This window comes from Mus caroli, unplaced genomic scaffold (genome assembly GCF_978045245.1).
Source record: "Mus caroli unplaced genomic scaffold, Mus_caroli_1 scaffold_17, whole genome shotgun sequence".
Classification (NCBI taxonomy): Eukaryota; Metazoa; Chordata; class Mammalia; order Rodentia; family Muridae; genus Mus; species Mus caroli.
The window spans coordinates 88,789,217-88,807,175 of record NW_028227272.1 but is presented as its reverse complement, the minus strand read 5'-3'; the positions used below and the strand labels follow the sequence as shown (position 1 = coordinate 88,807,175).

Sequence of the window (17,959 nt, the reverse complement as noted above, 5' to 3'; positions counted from 1 at the left end):
CTTGACACACTTCCTGGCTCAGTTTTCATACCTTTTAAATCTATCAACATTGCAGTTTTGATGACACTTTTTCAATGAAGCTATTCAGACAGACACAGGCAGGAGAGTTTAAGCCCTCTGAACTCTGAGAGGTTTATAAGTCTCAACTTTCTGAACTAGGTTCAGCCAGCCGACCCAGCCTTGTGGGAGGAGCCTGCTTGTAAATGACATTGTCAACAATGTCTGCTGGGACCGTTGGTGTGAACGTTAGGCACAGATCACACTCAGTCTTCACTAGCTGCCCCTACCTGGCCCAGGACGGGAGATGGGGAGGAGCCAGTGGCTGTGGCTGGTGTAAAGGCTGATCTCTGCCGTAACTGGCCAGCACTAGGTACGGTCAGAGAAGGCTGAGCCGCCCATGTATCCCAGTTGTCCGTTTCTGGCTTCTCGTTTGAGCTGCTGGGCCACCTGGAAGGAAAGACACGCGTCGTAAGCAGTAAGCACTTTTTAGTGTCGCGCATTGCAGGACACCCACAGCTACACAAAGAAGGTGGACTGCTTCACAGAGGAAACAAGACCAGCCCAAACATGGTGTCAGGCCTGGGCCTGGAGCCTAGCCCCATGCACAAAGCCCTAGACTCTGTCTCCAGCGACATGCATGGTAGGTGCGGCAGTGCACACCTGTAACTGTAGCAAGATCATGTGATGACTTTGAAGTTAGCCTGCACTATAGGAGACTCCATCTCAACCAACAAGCACAGTACCAGTAACTGGAACCTCTCTTTAGCATGTCAAAGACCAAGGCAAGTAGGGGTGGTACGACTGGAGCTCAGGCAAGCTGTCTCTGAAGCAGGCTCCCTCCACAGGGAGGAGTCTTGGGCATCCTCAACCTCAGTGTCAAAGTGCACTGAGAGCACCTTGTGATTCCTCGAGCCCTCCCTTTCCGCCACGTCCTCCTTCCTTGGTCATTACTCTCCTACTCCCTTTGTTTGCTCCATCTGATCTTTCTCAGAAAACATGACTGGGCTCTTTGACTTCCATGTTTGTTTCTGAAAGATTATTTATTCAACTTGGAAAAAAAGAAAAAAAGAACATCCTTCCCACTCGTACACTCACTGCCCACAGACCAACATCTATTTGGACAGCTGCACGTGCAGGTCCTGGACCTACAAATGCAAGTCTAGGCGGTGGTAAGACACCAAAGCTTTTAAGTTCAGACTCCATTTAGAGAACTCGACCTAAGTTTGAACTCGGGTAAACTAACCTAGCATTAGTTTCCAAGTTACCCCCCAACAAAATCCGAGCTCCAGTTTCTAGACTCACCCCAATAAGACCTGTGTCTCTAGGTTAATCTCCCCCATCAAATCCAGTGTTTTCAATTTCCTCAACAAATCTGCACCCCTAGGTTGCAAGCCTGCCTCTGCCTCACAACCACCAATGCAGAGGGAAGCAGGAGTTAAGTTTATGGTTTGACTCCCAGCGCCAGCCAAGTATGCTAAAGGCCACAGCACCTCTCCAACTGGGTGCTTGCCAGGCTAGAAATACACACACACACACACACACACACACACACACACACACACACACACACACACCTTCCCACCGCTTGCTGCCTTCTACAAAACCTTGCCCCACAGATGTTCTGGGTTCCCCTCCACCAAAGCCGCCCTGCTGTAGCAGTGAGCTGAGCCTGAGCTAGCTGGAATAAGGTCCTGGTGTGACTGCATCACACTGACTTCTGACTGCTCTTCTGGAGTTCACTAACACTTCCTTGCCACTACAGTGGCTTCACCCATCAATCGGAACCTCTGCTTACATGCTGTTTGGTGAATGCCATTCCTGATGACCAAGGACAGAGACCCTCTGAGTGGGCAAGGGTAGGTACACTTCTCTACACAACACACTTGCTCAGCAGAAACCTCCTGTAGAAACAGCTTTCTGTCTTATTCCGAAACACATGACCCGTTGCAATTTTAGTTCCTGGCTAACAAAATAGTATCATTTCCTAGCCTGTAGGAAATTATTGAATTTTTTGCTGACGGACATGATTGTCAACACGGAATTATTAGGAAGTTGTATTTCTCCATTTCTTCCCCCAAATGAAAAATACAGATAATGATGGAACAACTGTAGCTGGCTTCACTTTGCACCCTGGTAAATCTCTGTTTGGCAATGGCATTACTAAATCTAGTTGAGAAGCCAATAACCCTGTTGTCAGTAGGCCAGCCAGAGGAAGGGCCATGAACACACACCCTTTCAAAGAGGAACAACTCAAGACTGCCAAAGACAGCATATTAACACATACGTGGAACTGAAGTCTGCCCAGTTGTTGGGGGTTGTGGAGGGTTCAGAAGAGGTCACTGGCAAAGGAGCAGGGGTCTCACGCAGAGCCAGTTTGGGGGCAGGGGCAGATGTCAGGTCGGTCACTGGTTTGGCTGGAGCGGGAGCCTCATTTTCTGGAATCTTCTCTGCGTAGTTTGCAGGGAACCATCCCGTCTTCCCTTTCAGCTCTCCTCCAAGCCATCCTGGCTCTCCAGTCTGGCTTTCATCCACCTGTGGGAAGTCACAATGTTTCATTTAAATGGAAACAACCAACTGCTGCACACACCAGTCACCCACAACAAAGCCGACAAAGCTGCAGCCTCTGCCCCTGACTGACACATGACACAGACAGTTCCCGTCTTAGTCTCAGTGCCCATGAAGTGGCAAGCTCCGCAAGCACGTTCCTACTGACTTTTCTCTCCTGAGCTCCTAATGGGACGAGATGAAGCACCTCAGCTCAGGTCCTCAGGCATCTACCTCACAGCGTCCACCTGACAGGTTTCATTACTCAGGAAGTCATGCAATTAGTAAAGATAATTTGACTTGGTTTTTATTATTTCAAGCAAGGAGTGCAACCAACAAAAAGCATTCTAAAACCTTCACTATCTAAGCATTTATTCAATATAGAGACAAGGAGGATAAAACCTTCACTATCTAAGCATTTATTCAATATAGAGACAAGGAGGATAAAACCAAAACAGCCGCCACTTAAGAGCTCCACAGATACGAGATGAGGAGATGAACGCACAGCATATTCAGAGCTATCACTACTTTAATTCAGTCTCTCAGAGGCTATAATTTTCAAGTCCACAACACTCCACAAGAATAGAGCCTTCTGTTGAAAATGTTCCGAGGGGCCATCTGCTATGCCAAGTGCAGCTAGTGCTTGTGTTTGTCCTTAGTTCTGCCCCAAAGGATGCATCCAAATGGGCCTCCATACCTACTGATCCTACAGTTACCTCCCTGGCTTAGGAGCACCTGGAGATGGCTCTGGAGGACAGAGCTCGCTCAGTCAGAAAGCTGGCTCCAATACCAGAGTCCAGTGAGTCCTATTCTTACGCCTACACATGTGACCTGGAGCCGAGGCCACTGACTTTTCAAACAACCACAGGAACAGGGCAGGCCTAAACAGACAACTTGAATCATATCTGCGTCTTCTGAAGGGCAGCAGGTGCTCCTAACTGCTGGGCCATCTCTCTAAAAGTAACTTAAGGCTGAGGACAGGAAAGGCGGGCCCTCAGGTCACGTGTGGGATTTCCAAGGGCGCTGGCTTTGCTTTTCAATTTGGTCACTGTTAATGACACTGACGCTGGTGCAAGCACGCTTCCCAGTCAACTCCCTCCACTGTCTGCTTCTTCTCTTCTCCAGGCAGCGCCAGCTATTTATAAACAGCTGTGTTCTTCTGCTTGGATTCGCTTTGGTGCTGCTCCGTCCTCCTGGTTCACGCTTTCTGATGGCGTCATACCACACGCAACTGCTGGGCACTGGAAATGGCTGCTTCTATCTACCTAAGCACAGAAGCACTGAGTAGGTTCGGTGGCCAGGCTCTCAACCTCCACCTTAGGACTAAAGCAAAGTCAGGTGGGAGAGAGTCAGGAGTTTCTATCAAACAACAAAGCCCTGCTGAGTCTGATGAAAAACATGGCTATGCGTGTAGAGTGCCTCGAATTTAATGCAGGAATCTGTAGCTGTAACTGTACAAGCTGGGCAAGTTTAACTTCTGGATGCCTCAGTTTCTTTGTCTATAACATGCCTGTCTTTGTATGGATACATCTTTGTTGTTGTTTTGTTTTCCAGACAGGATCTCTGTGTAGCCATGGCTGTCCTGGAACTCCCTCTGTAGACCAGGCTAGCATGGGAACTCAAGAAATCTGCCTGCCACTGCCTCCCAAATGCTGGGACTAAAGATGTGTGTCACCACTCCTGGCTTCTATAAGTCTTTGTAATCTGCTGGGCACAAACAAAAGTGTAGAGCCACAATTGTATCCAATCCGACTCTAACTAACACGGTGCTCTCCCAGCCAGACACCGGCTTCGGTGCCGCATTCCAACCTAGGTTACTCGAAACAAGCTTCGGTCCTCTGCTCCGGATGCCTGTCCCTTCTGGTTAATCCTGCCAGGGCCATCTCCTGGAGGAACCCGTTTAGTATCTGATTACTGCCTTTCTGGAACATTCACTGCTACAAAGGACAACTGCTTGGTATTGCCACGACCTAGGATCTACTGTTATCTCTTTGCCTGGCTAATGAGACTCTGGGCAGACAGAAGGAACCAGATCAGAAATCTCGAAGCAATGTCTGACCACACATCTCAAGGAGAGGTCTAGCCCCACCCAACCCAGCCTGCCAGCAGCAAGGACAGAAGTCACAGTGCACCTCCAAGTAGCCTCAAGAGCTAGAGGAGGGACCCTGAGCTCAGATCCAGCGTCTCCAACAAGAGCTCCCATCTGCAAGACAACGATGAAATCATCATGGGCTTCACTTTTAGTGGAGGAAACTTACTGCCCTCATCAACGGCCCAGACATGGTCTCAGGAATGTGAACTTACTCTTGTGGGGTCAGCTCATTTTAACGACTATGATTAAGGACCACAGCAGGCAGCAGGAATTCATTCTTAACACTTAACCACTTGGATAATAGAGCGTCAACATGAATACGAGACATTTCTTCTTGAGTTTGGAAAACTTTGCCAAAAATGCCAATCTAATTTTGGAAAAAAATGTAAGTGTCCAACAGGCTGAGTAGGTTAAGCACACATACTCTGTAACACGGCAAGCTATGGTGGACTTTCACACGGAGCATGCTCACCCACTGTGGCTTGTAAGAGGGCGTCTCAGTCTTTTTAATGAACAAGCTTAGTCTTAGTTTAATTATCTAACTAGGTCTGTCCCATCAATCCCAGTTTCTCTGGGAGCAATTCTGATACAACATTATGGAATTGAAGCCCAGACCCCAGATTCTGTTTACATGTCTGGGATTGGCTCAGAGCTGGTTTACAAAGCAGTACGAGTATCGTGCCTGCTGGGCATGGAAGTCAGATGTGCAGAGCGGTCAGTTCAGATTGAAATCAGTTTGGTTAAAGCTTGGGTTCTAACAGGTATATGTGCCCTGACCGCCATTTCACTAGGAAGCTCTGGCTTTTCTTAAATTTCCAACTTGGTCCCCTTGGTCCCCGGGGAGGCGCTGTTACATCTGGTTCTTTAATGACCTCGAATGACATTCCTGAGGGACGGAAGAGCCTTTAGGAGCTTTAGGCTTGGGGGTATGATTTGAAGGCAGACTCTGGGACTCTGGGCCCACTCTTCACCCTCTCCCACCTGGGGTACATTATCCAGCCATCTCTTCAAACTCTTACTTTTTTTTTTTTTCCAAGACAGGGTTTCTCTGTGTAGCCCTGGCTGTCCTGGAACTCACTCTGTAGACCAGGCTGGCCTCGAACTCAGAAATCCTCCTGCCTCTGCCTCCCGAGTGCTGGGATTGTGCCACCACTGCCCGGCTCTTATTATTTTTTTTAAACTTAAAAAATGTTGTGTGTCTACTTGAGCACAGGCATGCATGCACTCGTGTCCTTGGAGGCTAGGAGACGGTATCAGATCAGGCACAGGTGGTAAGAATCGCCTCTTCACCACTGAACTTGGGTCTTCTGGAAGAGTAGGGAGTGCTCTTAACTACTGAGCAGTTTTTCCGAGCCCTTAACTTCCATTTCTTCAATTGGTTTACAATAACTGGCAGATTTCCATGCATCCTTCATCTGGGTAACCCTCATCATGCTGCCCCCCCCACCTTTCCCACCCTATGCCCCAATCCCTGACAACCCTTCACTGCCATCACTCCCCTGCACCCCCTACCATACTTTCATATCACTTATGTCCTGCTAGCCCCCCTCCCTCAAGGCATCGCTACCCCAGCGACCCCACTGTTTCCTGGGTTCCACAACTAGCACAGGAGGAACAGGCAGAGCTGAAGGTCCCAGGCAGGACCCACACTGCAGGAGGACACACAGCTCTCGCCCTCCATAGCTTTGTTTTTATGATGACTTTCACATTTTGTGCATGGACATTTTGCCTGCTTGTCTTCTCTAAGGCAGGGGCCTAGAGGACGGGGACTTTTTCCTTCAGTGTAACTAAGCAAGCCTGCTGAGGTAGCATGTGAGAGGCTGCAAACAACACATGAATGCACGAGGCTGGCTCCATAAACCTTTATGTGAAGTGTGCACACCAGGCTCTCACACTGGCAGTGACACACACACCAACTAGGAAACATGCTGAGCTCTGAGGGTAAGACTGTGGGAACCTAAAGAAGGCGGAAGAAGAGGTTGTAAATACTGTATGTGTGTATGCTTATTGGTGTTTTGCAGGCATGTATGTCTGTGTGATGGTGTCAGAAGCCCTGGAACTGGAGTTACAGACAGGCATGAGCTGCCATGTGGGTGCTGGAAACTAAACCTGCGCTCTCTGGAAGAACAGCCAGTAGTCTTAACCACCGAGCCATCTCTCCAGTCCTCTGAAAAAAGGTTCTTTTGTTATTTTATTTGTTTTCCAAGGTAGGGTTTCTCTGTGTAGCCCTGGCTGTCCTGGAAGTCTGTAGAATTTCTGTCTCCACAAATAGAAAAAGAATGCCACACAGGCCTGAGGACCCGAGTTTGGGTCCCTAAAGCCCACATAAAAGCCAGGAGTGGTGGCATAGGCCTGTGACCCCAGTGCTGGGGAGGAGGAGGCGGGGTAAGGGCAGCACTTATGGGACAGCTTTCAGACAAATGACTAGGTAGCTGGTAACTGTGAAAGAAGTCCTGGGACTTGGAACTGTTTTCTAGACCATTTCAGGGAAGCTCTGACAGGACAAAGGGGTGGGGCCACATTCCCTAATGGAAGGCCTACAGAGAATTCTAAACTGTGTATCAGAATTGAAAATACCCTGAATGTCTATGGCCTAAGGAAGGCATAGATGAAAGAAAGAACAGACAGATAGAGCAAGCTGTATGTACATAAGAGTGTGGTGGTATGTGGGGGTGGTCCACGGTGGTGGGGGTGGCAGGGAGCGTGTGGAAGCTGCAGAACAGCGTTGGGGAACTGATTCTCTCCCTCCAGCTTCCTGTGGTTACAGGAATCAGACAGGGAGGGTCAGGCTTGCATGGCACGCTCCTTCCCTAAGCTGCCTAGCCACCACTTACTTTCTGGGACTTCCTGAGTAATTTTCACACACCTGATGCTGCCTGGCACCAGCATTCAGATGGCCAGCTGCTGTGTGGTCCTCATGTAAAGCTTAACAAAAATGGCCGAGAGTGAAGTCTCTCTCATTGCTCGGGTAATGCATGGCAGAGTCAATTCCATCCCCCGGGGATGGCCACCACCATATCAGAAGAGCGGCCATTTATTGCTAAGGCTCTAGGCCTCAGACATGGAGATGATCAGCTAGGCAGCCTCAGTCAGAGATCCCACATCACTTCACAGATTTCTTTCCTCTTTAAGTTCCTAGGTTACTGGACAGTCATGGGCAACTTCACCAAGCCTAGGTTCATCCATTTCTCATGCCTTTTCCAAACTAAATATTTGAATGGCAGACACCATCTTCTATTTCTTTGTATAATCAAACATCAGAATATGGCGACACACAAGAAAGTACATTAAATGGCTAACAATGGAAAAACTGTTTGGGAACAAATTGGTTTAAAAGCAAAGAGATTCTAAAAGCAAGTATTTGTAAGGCTCCCCAACCCCCTACCTAGAGCAGTCCCCAAGGGGAAACATGGTGACTAAAGTGTAAGCTTGCTGTTTTCAAACAAGTTCTGAGGAGTCTGGCAAGCCATGGTCACAGGGCTGACAAAGTGAGTGAGCCTGGGTTTTGCAATGACAAGAGAGCCACAGTCAGCCTGTCGGGTTCCACCGTTCTCATGCTGATGCATCTTAGGTGTGGAGGCAGACAGCCGAGAGTTTAAGGCCAGCCTGGGCTACATAGTGAGCTTAGGCTAGCCTAAGGTACATGAGACCTTGTATCAGTCAGTAGGTAAGTAAGAAGGTTTTGTAAGCCAGGAAATCATTCTGATCTCTTGTAAAAGTTGCAAATGTTTCATTTTCAGTTTAATACACCAAGAACTCCTGGTGTTAGGTGGAACCCTGACAAGGACAGAACCTTCAGACGGCTCTGCAGAGCCCAGCAGACAGACACCAGCAACACAAACCTCACCAGGTACACTTTTCTTTTCAGCACAACTCTGTGGTACAAACCCCAACATCCAAAGATCTGCTCACTTACACAGTTAAAGTGATTCAAAGAACAAGACACGGAGTGGGAGGTGGACTTCCTGACAGGGGGCACTTACCCATTCCCCTTTAACCTCCACCAGGAAAGCAAAGGTTTAAAAGCAAGGCAAAAGATGTTTAATGAAACGTTGCACCTTAGAGTACATCTACGCTTTACTCATCAAATGAAACGAGAGGTCAGCTAGCCAACCCTGGGAAGAGCAGTCCGCACTACTGTAGGCTGCAGAGATGGTAGGCCCGCACTAAAGCAACAGTTTCTCATTAAAACGCAGACCACTTTTTAATACCCTAGAATGAAAAACACATTTGTCTCTCAGGCTTTCACTTTCAGTTACTTCTAAGTTAATTAAGAAATTTAAGTTGTCATTTAGAAAATAATTAGATCAACCACAGTGCTTTATTCTCTTCTTAAAACTAATTCTTATATAATGTTTCAATTTGAGGACTATATTAAATTGTTAATATACACAAAGAGTATAAACTGCAACAAAGCAAAACTGAGTATGTTTGTTAATTTTCTAAATAGTAATTCAGATTCCTCATATTTAATCCATTACTTAAAAAACAAAAACCAAACAGCCTCCAAACACTTTGGCTCAAAGGTATAAATGCTCTTCTTCTTTTTTTTTAAAGATTTATTTATTATATGAAAGTACATTGTAGCTGTCTTCAGACACCCCAGAAGAGGGCGTCAGATCTCATTACGGGTGGTTGTGAGCCACCATGTGGTTGCTGGGATTTGAACTCAGGACCTTCGGAAGAGCAGTCAGTGCTCTTACCTGCAGAGCCATCTCTCCAGCCCCTGGTATAAATGTTCTTATGGGCAGCTGTGAATGAAGGAATTCTGCATTTGTAACTATTTCTTAAAGACCCTCATAGTATGTAACCAGTGCTAGCTTTAGACACAATCAGTCAATTTAAGGTTAAAAGCACGCTGGGGCAGCAATAGGAACACTGCATTTAAAGTGCTATTAAGCTATGCCTTTGCAAGAGAACTTTCATTTTGATATGCATGCTTGCTGGAGGTTTCCTAATTGTGTCACAAGTGCCAAGTGAGGACAGAGGACCATCTCTGACACACATTTTCTTACCATGACTATATCTCCTGGCTGGATGGTGATCTCATCGTGACTTCTGGATTCAAAGGGGTACAGCGCTCGGTAATATACCACTTTTACACTCTCCTGGGCAGAGATGGTAAGCGGGCCTTTCTCTGTTTGGGAAGAGGAGGGACACATTACAGGAAGCACTGACACATGCCAAGGTGGACAGCTGTTAGGCTACGGTCCGCCTTATACTGGAAATATTTCCACCCATTCAGGGAATTTCTGAAATACACATGGAATGCCAGAGGAGAGCAGACTCTGACAGAAGCGTCTCAGACCATGTGGAGCTCATCAGTAGATTCCACAAACAAGCCGCCAGGACTGAATGTGGTGGGCGAGACAGCCCAGAGAACCTTTCTCTGCCTCTTGGCGTGGGCTCTAGCAATTCACATTTGTAAGTCATCAGCAGGCTCTGCTCCCCACCCAGGGCGCTGCTCATAGATGACAGCAGATCTGGTCAGCCAGAAAGCATTCTTGCAGGGAAAGAGGAAGAGAAACACAACCTTCCCTATAAACAGGCAAATGTCGGTCTCTGGGGCACTTAACAGGATCACATAAACCTAAGTGCTGACTTCACGCAACGTCCTTGTGACCCGCTGAACTGAGGCGTCTGCATTTCTGGGGAAAGAATAAGCCCAAGGGTAAACCCTAATGAAAACAATTTAGAATTTAAATCAAATGAAAAAAAATTGAAGATGCATTCAGGCAGAGGACATTCTTGGGATTTTGGCTACCAGGTAATTATAGCCCTCTGGATTGTTCTGCACATGAGCTGCATGTAACTTGACACCCATCGTATCTGAAGAGCAGTGAGGTAGACTGTTATCTCTGTAGCCTTGATCTGTGTGAGATGCAAAGGTTCCTACTGAGGGGAAAAATCAATCTTAGTTCACACTGAAGAGTCACAGGGACTTTGATGACCCCTGAGATTAAAGGACTGAAAATTCCTCTTCAGACCACAGTAGAGCCAGTTAGTTCATCTCCTCCGTCCCCCTGAACTCCCTACATGCCCAAGTCCAAGTTCTCCCTCCAGCTGTAGGACCTCAGGAAGGGATGGCTCCTGACCAACAATGCACCTCACTCCCTCACCCCACTGTGTGCCCAGGGAGAAAACAAATGGTTTATGAGATGGTGTCAAGTTATTTGTTGCTTTCTGGATATCATCGTGGTTAGGAATTTTGAAAGTACATTTTAGTCTGCAGCTGAGATTATCTAAGGGACAGCTTGTATTAGGTAAGGTCAGCCTTTTACTTACTTACTTTTTAAAAGAGGCGAGTTGTGTTGAAAGTGAAAAAACCCAGATTGACACTTTTCAAAAGGCACAAAACCCAGTGTAGACAAAAATCAGTTGACATAGATCAGCAACTTCAGGGGAAAATATCAACCTAGAGAGAAAGTTACGTGGTTTTCCCCCAAGATGTCAGGTTCAGCGTTTGTAACATATATCAAATAAGTTTCATGTCACTTGGAACAGGCCTGCAGAGAGGGCTCCTGGGTATCAGAGGGGCTACCTGTGCACACCTGGGTGGTAAAGAGCTACAGTATCCAGACAGAGACAGACATCTCAGCTCGATTAATGTCAGCAAGCTAGCCCGTGGTAGGCAGATTTTTAAGGCTGAGGCCAGCCTGGTCTACAGAGTGAGAACCTTCCCCAAACCCAGCAAATCGTGACTAGGCATAGATATTGCTCTCGGGGAGATGACTATCTGTCTTACATACATATAGAGGTGACAGTGGACAGTGGCAGAGCATGGCACCTCAGCCCCTTCTGATACCTGTGGCAGACCAGGGTGCCTGGATGGCCGGCTTAGCTGGCTCCTGATGCGGATGGAAAAGCCGACTCTGCTTGTCTTGCATTTCCGGCTTGGCTCTCTCTTCAGCCTCCTTCTTCCTGACACTGTCCTCCCTCTTCAGTCTGTCCTCCTCGTGGGGCTTCCGGGGGCGCGGCTGCTCCTCCTGCTGCACATGCTCCAGCCATTGCTTGTCCCTTTCCTGAACTCGTCTGCCAACAAAGATGCTTGATTGCTGCTGAGGAAACAACTCTGCCCCACCAGTCGCCCCCACCACCCCTTCACCAAAACTCTGCCCCACCAGTCGTCCCCATCACCCCTTCACCAAAACTCTGCCCCACCAGTCGCCCCCATCACCCCTTCACCAAAACTCTGCCCCACCAGTCGCCCCCATCACCCCTTCACTAAAACTCTGCCCCACCAGTCGTCCCCACCACCCCTTCACCAACGGGCCTCCCTCTAGGCAGAGCTGCTGAACATCAAGGGAATGTGGGTGGCTCTTCACAGATAATGCAATCCACAAAATGGGTTCTCTGAGCTCTGACTGAGCAAAATGAACTCACATGACTTACAAAAACCACACACACACACACACACACACACACACACACACACACACACACACGGTGGGTGGGTGGAGAGAGAGACAGAGAGAGAGAGAGAGAGAGAGAGAGAGAGAGAGAGAGAGAGAGAGAGAGAGAGAAATTGTGGTATCTTGGTATCTTTCACAAAGTGGCTACAGGACTAAGAAAAAGTACATCTCAATTGAGATTAATGACAGTAATTGATAGAGCTGAGTGTAAGCCGCAGAGCACAGACACACACACTCTTTATGAAAGTGAGACTAGTCAACATGCTGTGCCTGCTTTTGTGAGAGCGTGAGTAGAGCGCGAGTAGAGATCTCACAGGTCCTCCCTGGGCAGGACGAGCTACACTCACACACATACGTTTGGCTCCCAAACCTGAAGGCGAGACAGACATCTGGGGCTGGCGAGATGGTGCAGCCAGTACTCTTGGTTCCCAGCACTGACATGGCAGCTCCCAAGCAGTGACCCAGAGCCACAGGGTTCACTGCCCTCTCCTGGCCTGAGAGCACAACATTCACGGTGTACAGAGCGACATACCATCAGAAAAGCTAGTGCACATAATAGAATGTCTTTTAAAAAACATTTTCATTTATTTTTATTTTATGAGCATTGATTGGTGTTTTAAAGCCTGCATGTGGATCTGCACGAGGGCACCATCAGATCCCCTGGAACTGGAGTTATGGACAGTATAGACAGTTCTGAGCTGCCACAGGGATACTGGAATTAAACCCTGGTCCTCTGGAAGAGTAGCCATTGCTCTTAACCTCTGGGCCATCTCTCCAGCCCCAAACAATGTTTTCTAAAAAGCATGAAAATGCTGTATATTGGGCCCGTCTTTAATCCCAGTACTCTGGAGGCAGAGGCAGGAGGATCTCTGCAATTTCAAGGCCTACCTGGTCGATACAGTGAGTTTCAGGACAGTCAGAGCTATAGAGAAACTGTCTCAATACCCACCCCACCAAAAAAGCATCCAAGTACATTTATTAGAGGGTAAAAAAGATTTCTTAAGTTTTTGGGTACTATTTACCTATACACTTAGAATATGTATCACATATTCTATTTGTAGAATAGTATTTTCAGTTTATTTATACTCTATAGGAGTACAACTTTATGTTATAACATTAGTAATAAGAGCATTTCATAAACTATAATGACAACTGGGGGCCAGGGAGATGGCTCAGCTGATGAAGGCACTTTGCATCCAAGTCTGAGAACTTTGATCTGCAGGACCTATGTGGTAGAAGAGAACCCACTCTTGAAAGATGTTCTGACTTCCACAAATGCATGGTGACACAAGCCTGTGTGAACACACACACACACACACACACACACACACACACACATCTTATAACAGTTAAAATGCTGCAGTCAGTACATACAGTGTGCCCAGTGTAAAGAAAAATGATAAAATAAAATAAATACCCAGTCCAATAAACTTGTATAAGATCCCTGGCATTAAAAATAAAAACATACGCCAGGCGTGGTGGCGCACGCCTTTAATCCCAGCACTTGGGAGGCAGAGGCAGGCGAATTTCTGAGTTTGAGGCCAGCCTGGTCTACAGAGTGAGTTCCAGAACAGCCAGGGCTACACAGCGAAACCCTGTCTCAAACAAACAAACAAACAAACAAACAAACAAACACAAAGCAAGCTCAAGGGACCCTATGTGCCCAGCAGCAGCGGGCTGCCAGGTCTGCAGGGTCCATGGCCCTAGGACGCCTAGTCCCCAGCTCTGCTCAGTGTAACTGCAATAACCCGGTTTATAGTTGTTTGCAGTATCTCCCTGGGACACTTGGTCACTCTAGTTCCCTGGACTCTAAATTAACTGAATTCCAAATAGCACAAAGCTACGAAGTACAAGGTAGCAAACAGATTCCCACAGTGAGCACAGAACATTCCATGGAAAAGGTACAAAACAGCCACAAACAGCCAAACAGAACAGACAGAGTGATTGTCTTCCAGGCAGTGGTGGCCATTTCCACCTTTTGTATCCAGTTTAATTTGCAGTTGCAGTAAACAAGAGAGGAGGCAGAGAGGCGTTGGGGTGCTCTGGGGAAGCTTGTGGCAGTAGACTGGGGGCTTTGCTTTCCAGCCTTGCACTTAGACCATCACTGGTATTAGGAGGCTGTGAACTGGAAATCTCTTTGGTCATTGGCATGCAAATGAATTAACCAAGTGTCCCAATTTTCCTGTCTACTTCCATTGTCTACACAGGAGAGCACCAGGAACCAGCCGAACACTTCAGGGGGCGTGTACGCACTCAGGGGGCGTGTACGCACATATGCAGAGATTGTCTGTTTGCCCACACACATTAAGGAGGGCAGGCATCTTTCCTGGCACAGTACAGAAAGATGGTACAGGCATCTTTCCTGGTACAGTCTGAGAACAAAGGGCGAATGAATGTCACAGGCCCTGGGCTCACAGGCTCACTCACCTCTGAGCGTCTTCCTTTTGCTTCTCTAACTCCAGGCTCTTCCTCTCCTGCTCTTTCTGCTTCAGCCGCTCTGCCTCCACTGACCTCTGCTTCTGGAGTTGCTGTTTACTATGTATCTCTCTCAGTTCCTAGAAGGAGTCAGGATAGTTTATGGGTGGTCAGAGCAGATGGACATTAAACTGTTCACGAGGACGCAGCATTTCACAGTGGCCAAGCCCTGGGCGTCTGGCAGGTGACTTTCAGTGTTGACAAGATGTTCACTCAGAAATTGAACTCGCTGCGTTTTGACATGACTGATCACCAGTCATTGTACCAGATTATATTCTAGCAGGCCACAACACAATATGTCATTTCCCATGACACTTACTTATCCCTGGGGCTGGGGATTGAGTCTGAGACTTTGCACACACTAGGCAAGTGTTCTAAGACTGAGGTATGCTCCCCACCCCAACCCCCCCCACCCCGCCTCCAGGATCTGTTTGAAAGGCCCTTGTTTGTGAGGGGCAGTGGGGGAACTACACTGGGAGACTCAATAAGTATTGGAAGGTAACTAGTTTTATGATATGGTGATTTATAAATAAAACTATAGCTACTATAATTAATCCACATCAAACCCCATAGCTTTGAAAACACACACACACACATACACACACACACACACACACACACACACACAGCACGCACGCACGCACGCACGGGCATACTCACACAGCACTTACACAGCCACTGATAAAAACCTGGCTCTTTGAGACTTGAGTCCATAGATTTGATAGTCTCTGTGAGCTTGTCCAGCCCCAACATACACTGTGTGGTTTATTTTTTCCTCAAATCACAACTATTGGAGAGCCTCTATTCTCACAAATCCCTTTATGAAGCTGCCAACTCTTCCTAGCGATCTCTCCAGATCTGATTTCCTCATTTTATAGCAACCCCCCCCCCAAAGAAATAATGGTGATTTCTTTGCCAGCCTACTGAAAACCAACAGAATAATGTAACAGAGCAGTTAAAATCAGAAGTATAAGTGCATAAGACTGAAAAACCGTGTTAGGCTGGGGTGTGGTTTGATGGCAAGGCTGCCCAGCATGCATGAGACCCTTGAGAGGTAACAAGAAGATACAAAGTTTAACTGGAAATTGGGTGGTGGAGAGCAGGAGGGAGGCACTGGAGGACAGGAGGGAAGGCACTTCGGAGACCTGGGCAGGGCAAGCCTGGAGAGCTTGGCTAGGTACAGACTGGGCCATCTCCTAAAGCAGCAGCCCTGGGTATGTATGCTGGGTTAAGGAAGGCTGCCTGGGACAGGGGCTGAGCTAGGGCGGGCACAGAGGCATCCAAGAATGGCCACTGGGAAGTAATGAAGACGCTCCCCTGTCCCCTCGGGGCGGGGGAGAAGAATTCTATTTTTCATTGCCTTCCTAACTGAAATACCGTGACAGTCTAATAGTATTCTGTCAAAAGCCCGGCCACGCTGGCTTCCACAGAAATTTGTAATAAAAAAATAATAATCCCTAATAACAGGAATGGATAGTGTGCTCACGATTGGGAGCTGGTGTTCTAGACACAGCTCAGGAGATCGAGTCACTCTCTCCTGACGGAAGCAGAGTCAACAAGCAGAGGAATAACTGCAAGGGACACTAAATCAAGCTCTAGTGTCCCCAAGAAGGAAGGGGCCAGGATCCAGTCAGGACACACAGCCAGAGGTGGGCTAATCCCTCACTGGCCCAGTGCAGAGACCCTATCAAAGGACATAAGTCATGGAAAGTTTTGTTCAGCTAAAAAAAAAAAAAAAAAATCAATTATCAACAGCATAGCCCTCCCCTGCTTTGCCATGCTAAGGAGGCAAAGAGGTAAAAAAAAAAAAAAAAAACCTGATTGCATTACAAATTTATTTATTTGTAGTGTATGCACATATGGGCCAGAAGAGGGGTGTGTGTGTGTGTGTGTGTGTGTGTGTGTGTGTGTACTGACTCTCAAAGCTGGGCCTCTCTCAGGCAAGTGAGCTCCAGGAATGTGCATGTCTTTGATTGCAAATACAAGCCAGCATCTCACCAAGCTTTTCATGGGGATGCTGGGGCCAAACTCAGGTCCTCTGGCTTGTGCGTCTTTGTGCTCATGTGGCAAATACTTTACTGAGTTATCTTTTCAGCCCCCTAGCTATACATTTAAAAAATAAAAGTTACTTTATCTAGGTGAAATTTGACTTTAGGAGGGTAACATTCAACATAATTAACAGCAGGCGCTGTGAAACCAGGATAGGCACTGGCTATGATGTCCCAATGTTTCTATCAAATCGAGATGGTTCATCTTTCCAAAGAATTACGCAATTTCCTCTCTATATTGAACTCAAGAAGTCAGCTTCAGATTGAGACTGGTTAATGCGTAAACTGGTCCAGACTGACAGAAGCAACTAGAGATGTTCAGCAAGAGGCACAAAGTGATAGAAAGAACCAACAGAAGACAGTCACACCGAAGAAACAGCTTTACGACAGCCCAGTGCCAATCACACCGTAAGCTCGAAACCTGCTTCTTTTGAGGACAACAGCATCACAGCTCAGGCAGAACCTATCTGGAGCCTCAACTGGCTCCAAGGAAACAGAGCTCGTAGGAGCCATAAAATAACAGATGCCAAAGAATATTAACAGGAGGCCGTGGCAGCCTGAGATCCAGATCGGAAAATGGCAGATTTTCTATGCTTTATTTCATCCAAGTCAAACACTGCTGAGATACGCAAGAAACTTTAAGGACAGAGGCGACCTGAGCAGGCTGGCTCAAATTCTGAATGTTCCCTTTGGATTTTGGAGTTTCAGATGGCTTGAAACAATAAAAGCAGAGCATTCCTAATGGTGAGACAGTGGTTCCCAGCCTTCCTCATGCTGTGACCCTTTATATAGTTCCTCATCTTGTGATGACCCCAGCCATAAAATTATTTTTGTTGCTACATCCTAACTGTAATTTTGCTACTTTATGAACTGTAAATAGCTGTGTTTCCCAATGGTCTTAGGCAACCGCTTGTGAAAGGGTCATGACCCACAGTTTTGTTTTGTTTTGGGGGGGGGGTTGGGGAGCTTGAAGCAAGGTAGCCTCAAATTCACTATGTACTTGGAGGTGATCATGGCTGGCTATGCTGTCCAGACTGGCCCTGAACTCCAGTCTTAAACTGATGGCTAGCTACTAAAGGAGAAATAGGCAACACCAATGGCTTGAAATAACCTATTAGTTATTGTTCGGTTTTGAGATAGTCTCTGTGTATCCCTGGTTGGCACCAAACTAAAGATAAAAAAGTCAGCTTGCTTTTAATTTTCTTCCCTATGTCCAAATGGGATAAATCACTTCTTTCCCCAAACAATTAAGGTTTCTGAGCCAGAAAACATCTCTGGACATCCTATAGCATGTGGCCTAAGAAAAGCAGTATGTTTGACAAATTGAATATCTAGGAAGACTCAGCTATTTTTCCACTGACAGATATGGCTCAGTTTCAAGTTCACTG

At 47.1% G+C, this 17,959-nt stretch overlaps 1 protein-coding gene across 3 annotated transcripts in view; it reads right to left on the bottom strand.

Annotated features, from left to right (window-relative positions):
* The window catches only part of Itsn1 (intersectin 1), a 188,141-nt gene that overhangs the window by 66,581 nt on the left and 103,601 nt on the right, over positions 1-17,959 (bottom strand). For all 3 annotated transcript variants that reach the window (XM_029470690.2, XM_085832140.1, XM_085832141.1), the window contains 5 exons: positions 14,476-14,603; positions 11,442-11,668; positions 9,652-9,773; positions 2,285-2,532; positions 288-447 (listed from right to left, as the gene is read on the bottom strand). In XM_029470690.2, coding sequence (XP_029326550.1) covers positions 288-447; positions 2,285-2,532; positions 9,652-9,773; positions 11,442-11,668; positions 14,476-14,603 — 885 coding nt within the window. The remainder of the gene's footprint in view (positions 1-287; positions 448-2,284; positions 2,533-9,651; positions 9,774-11,441; positions 11,669-14,475; positions 14,604-17,959) is intronic.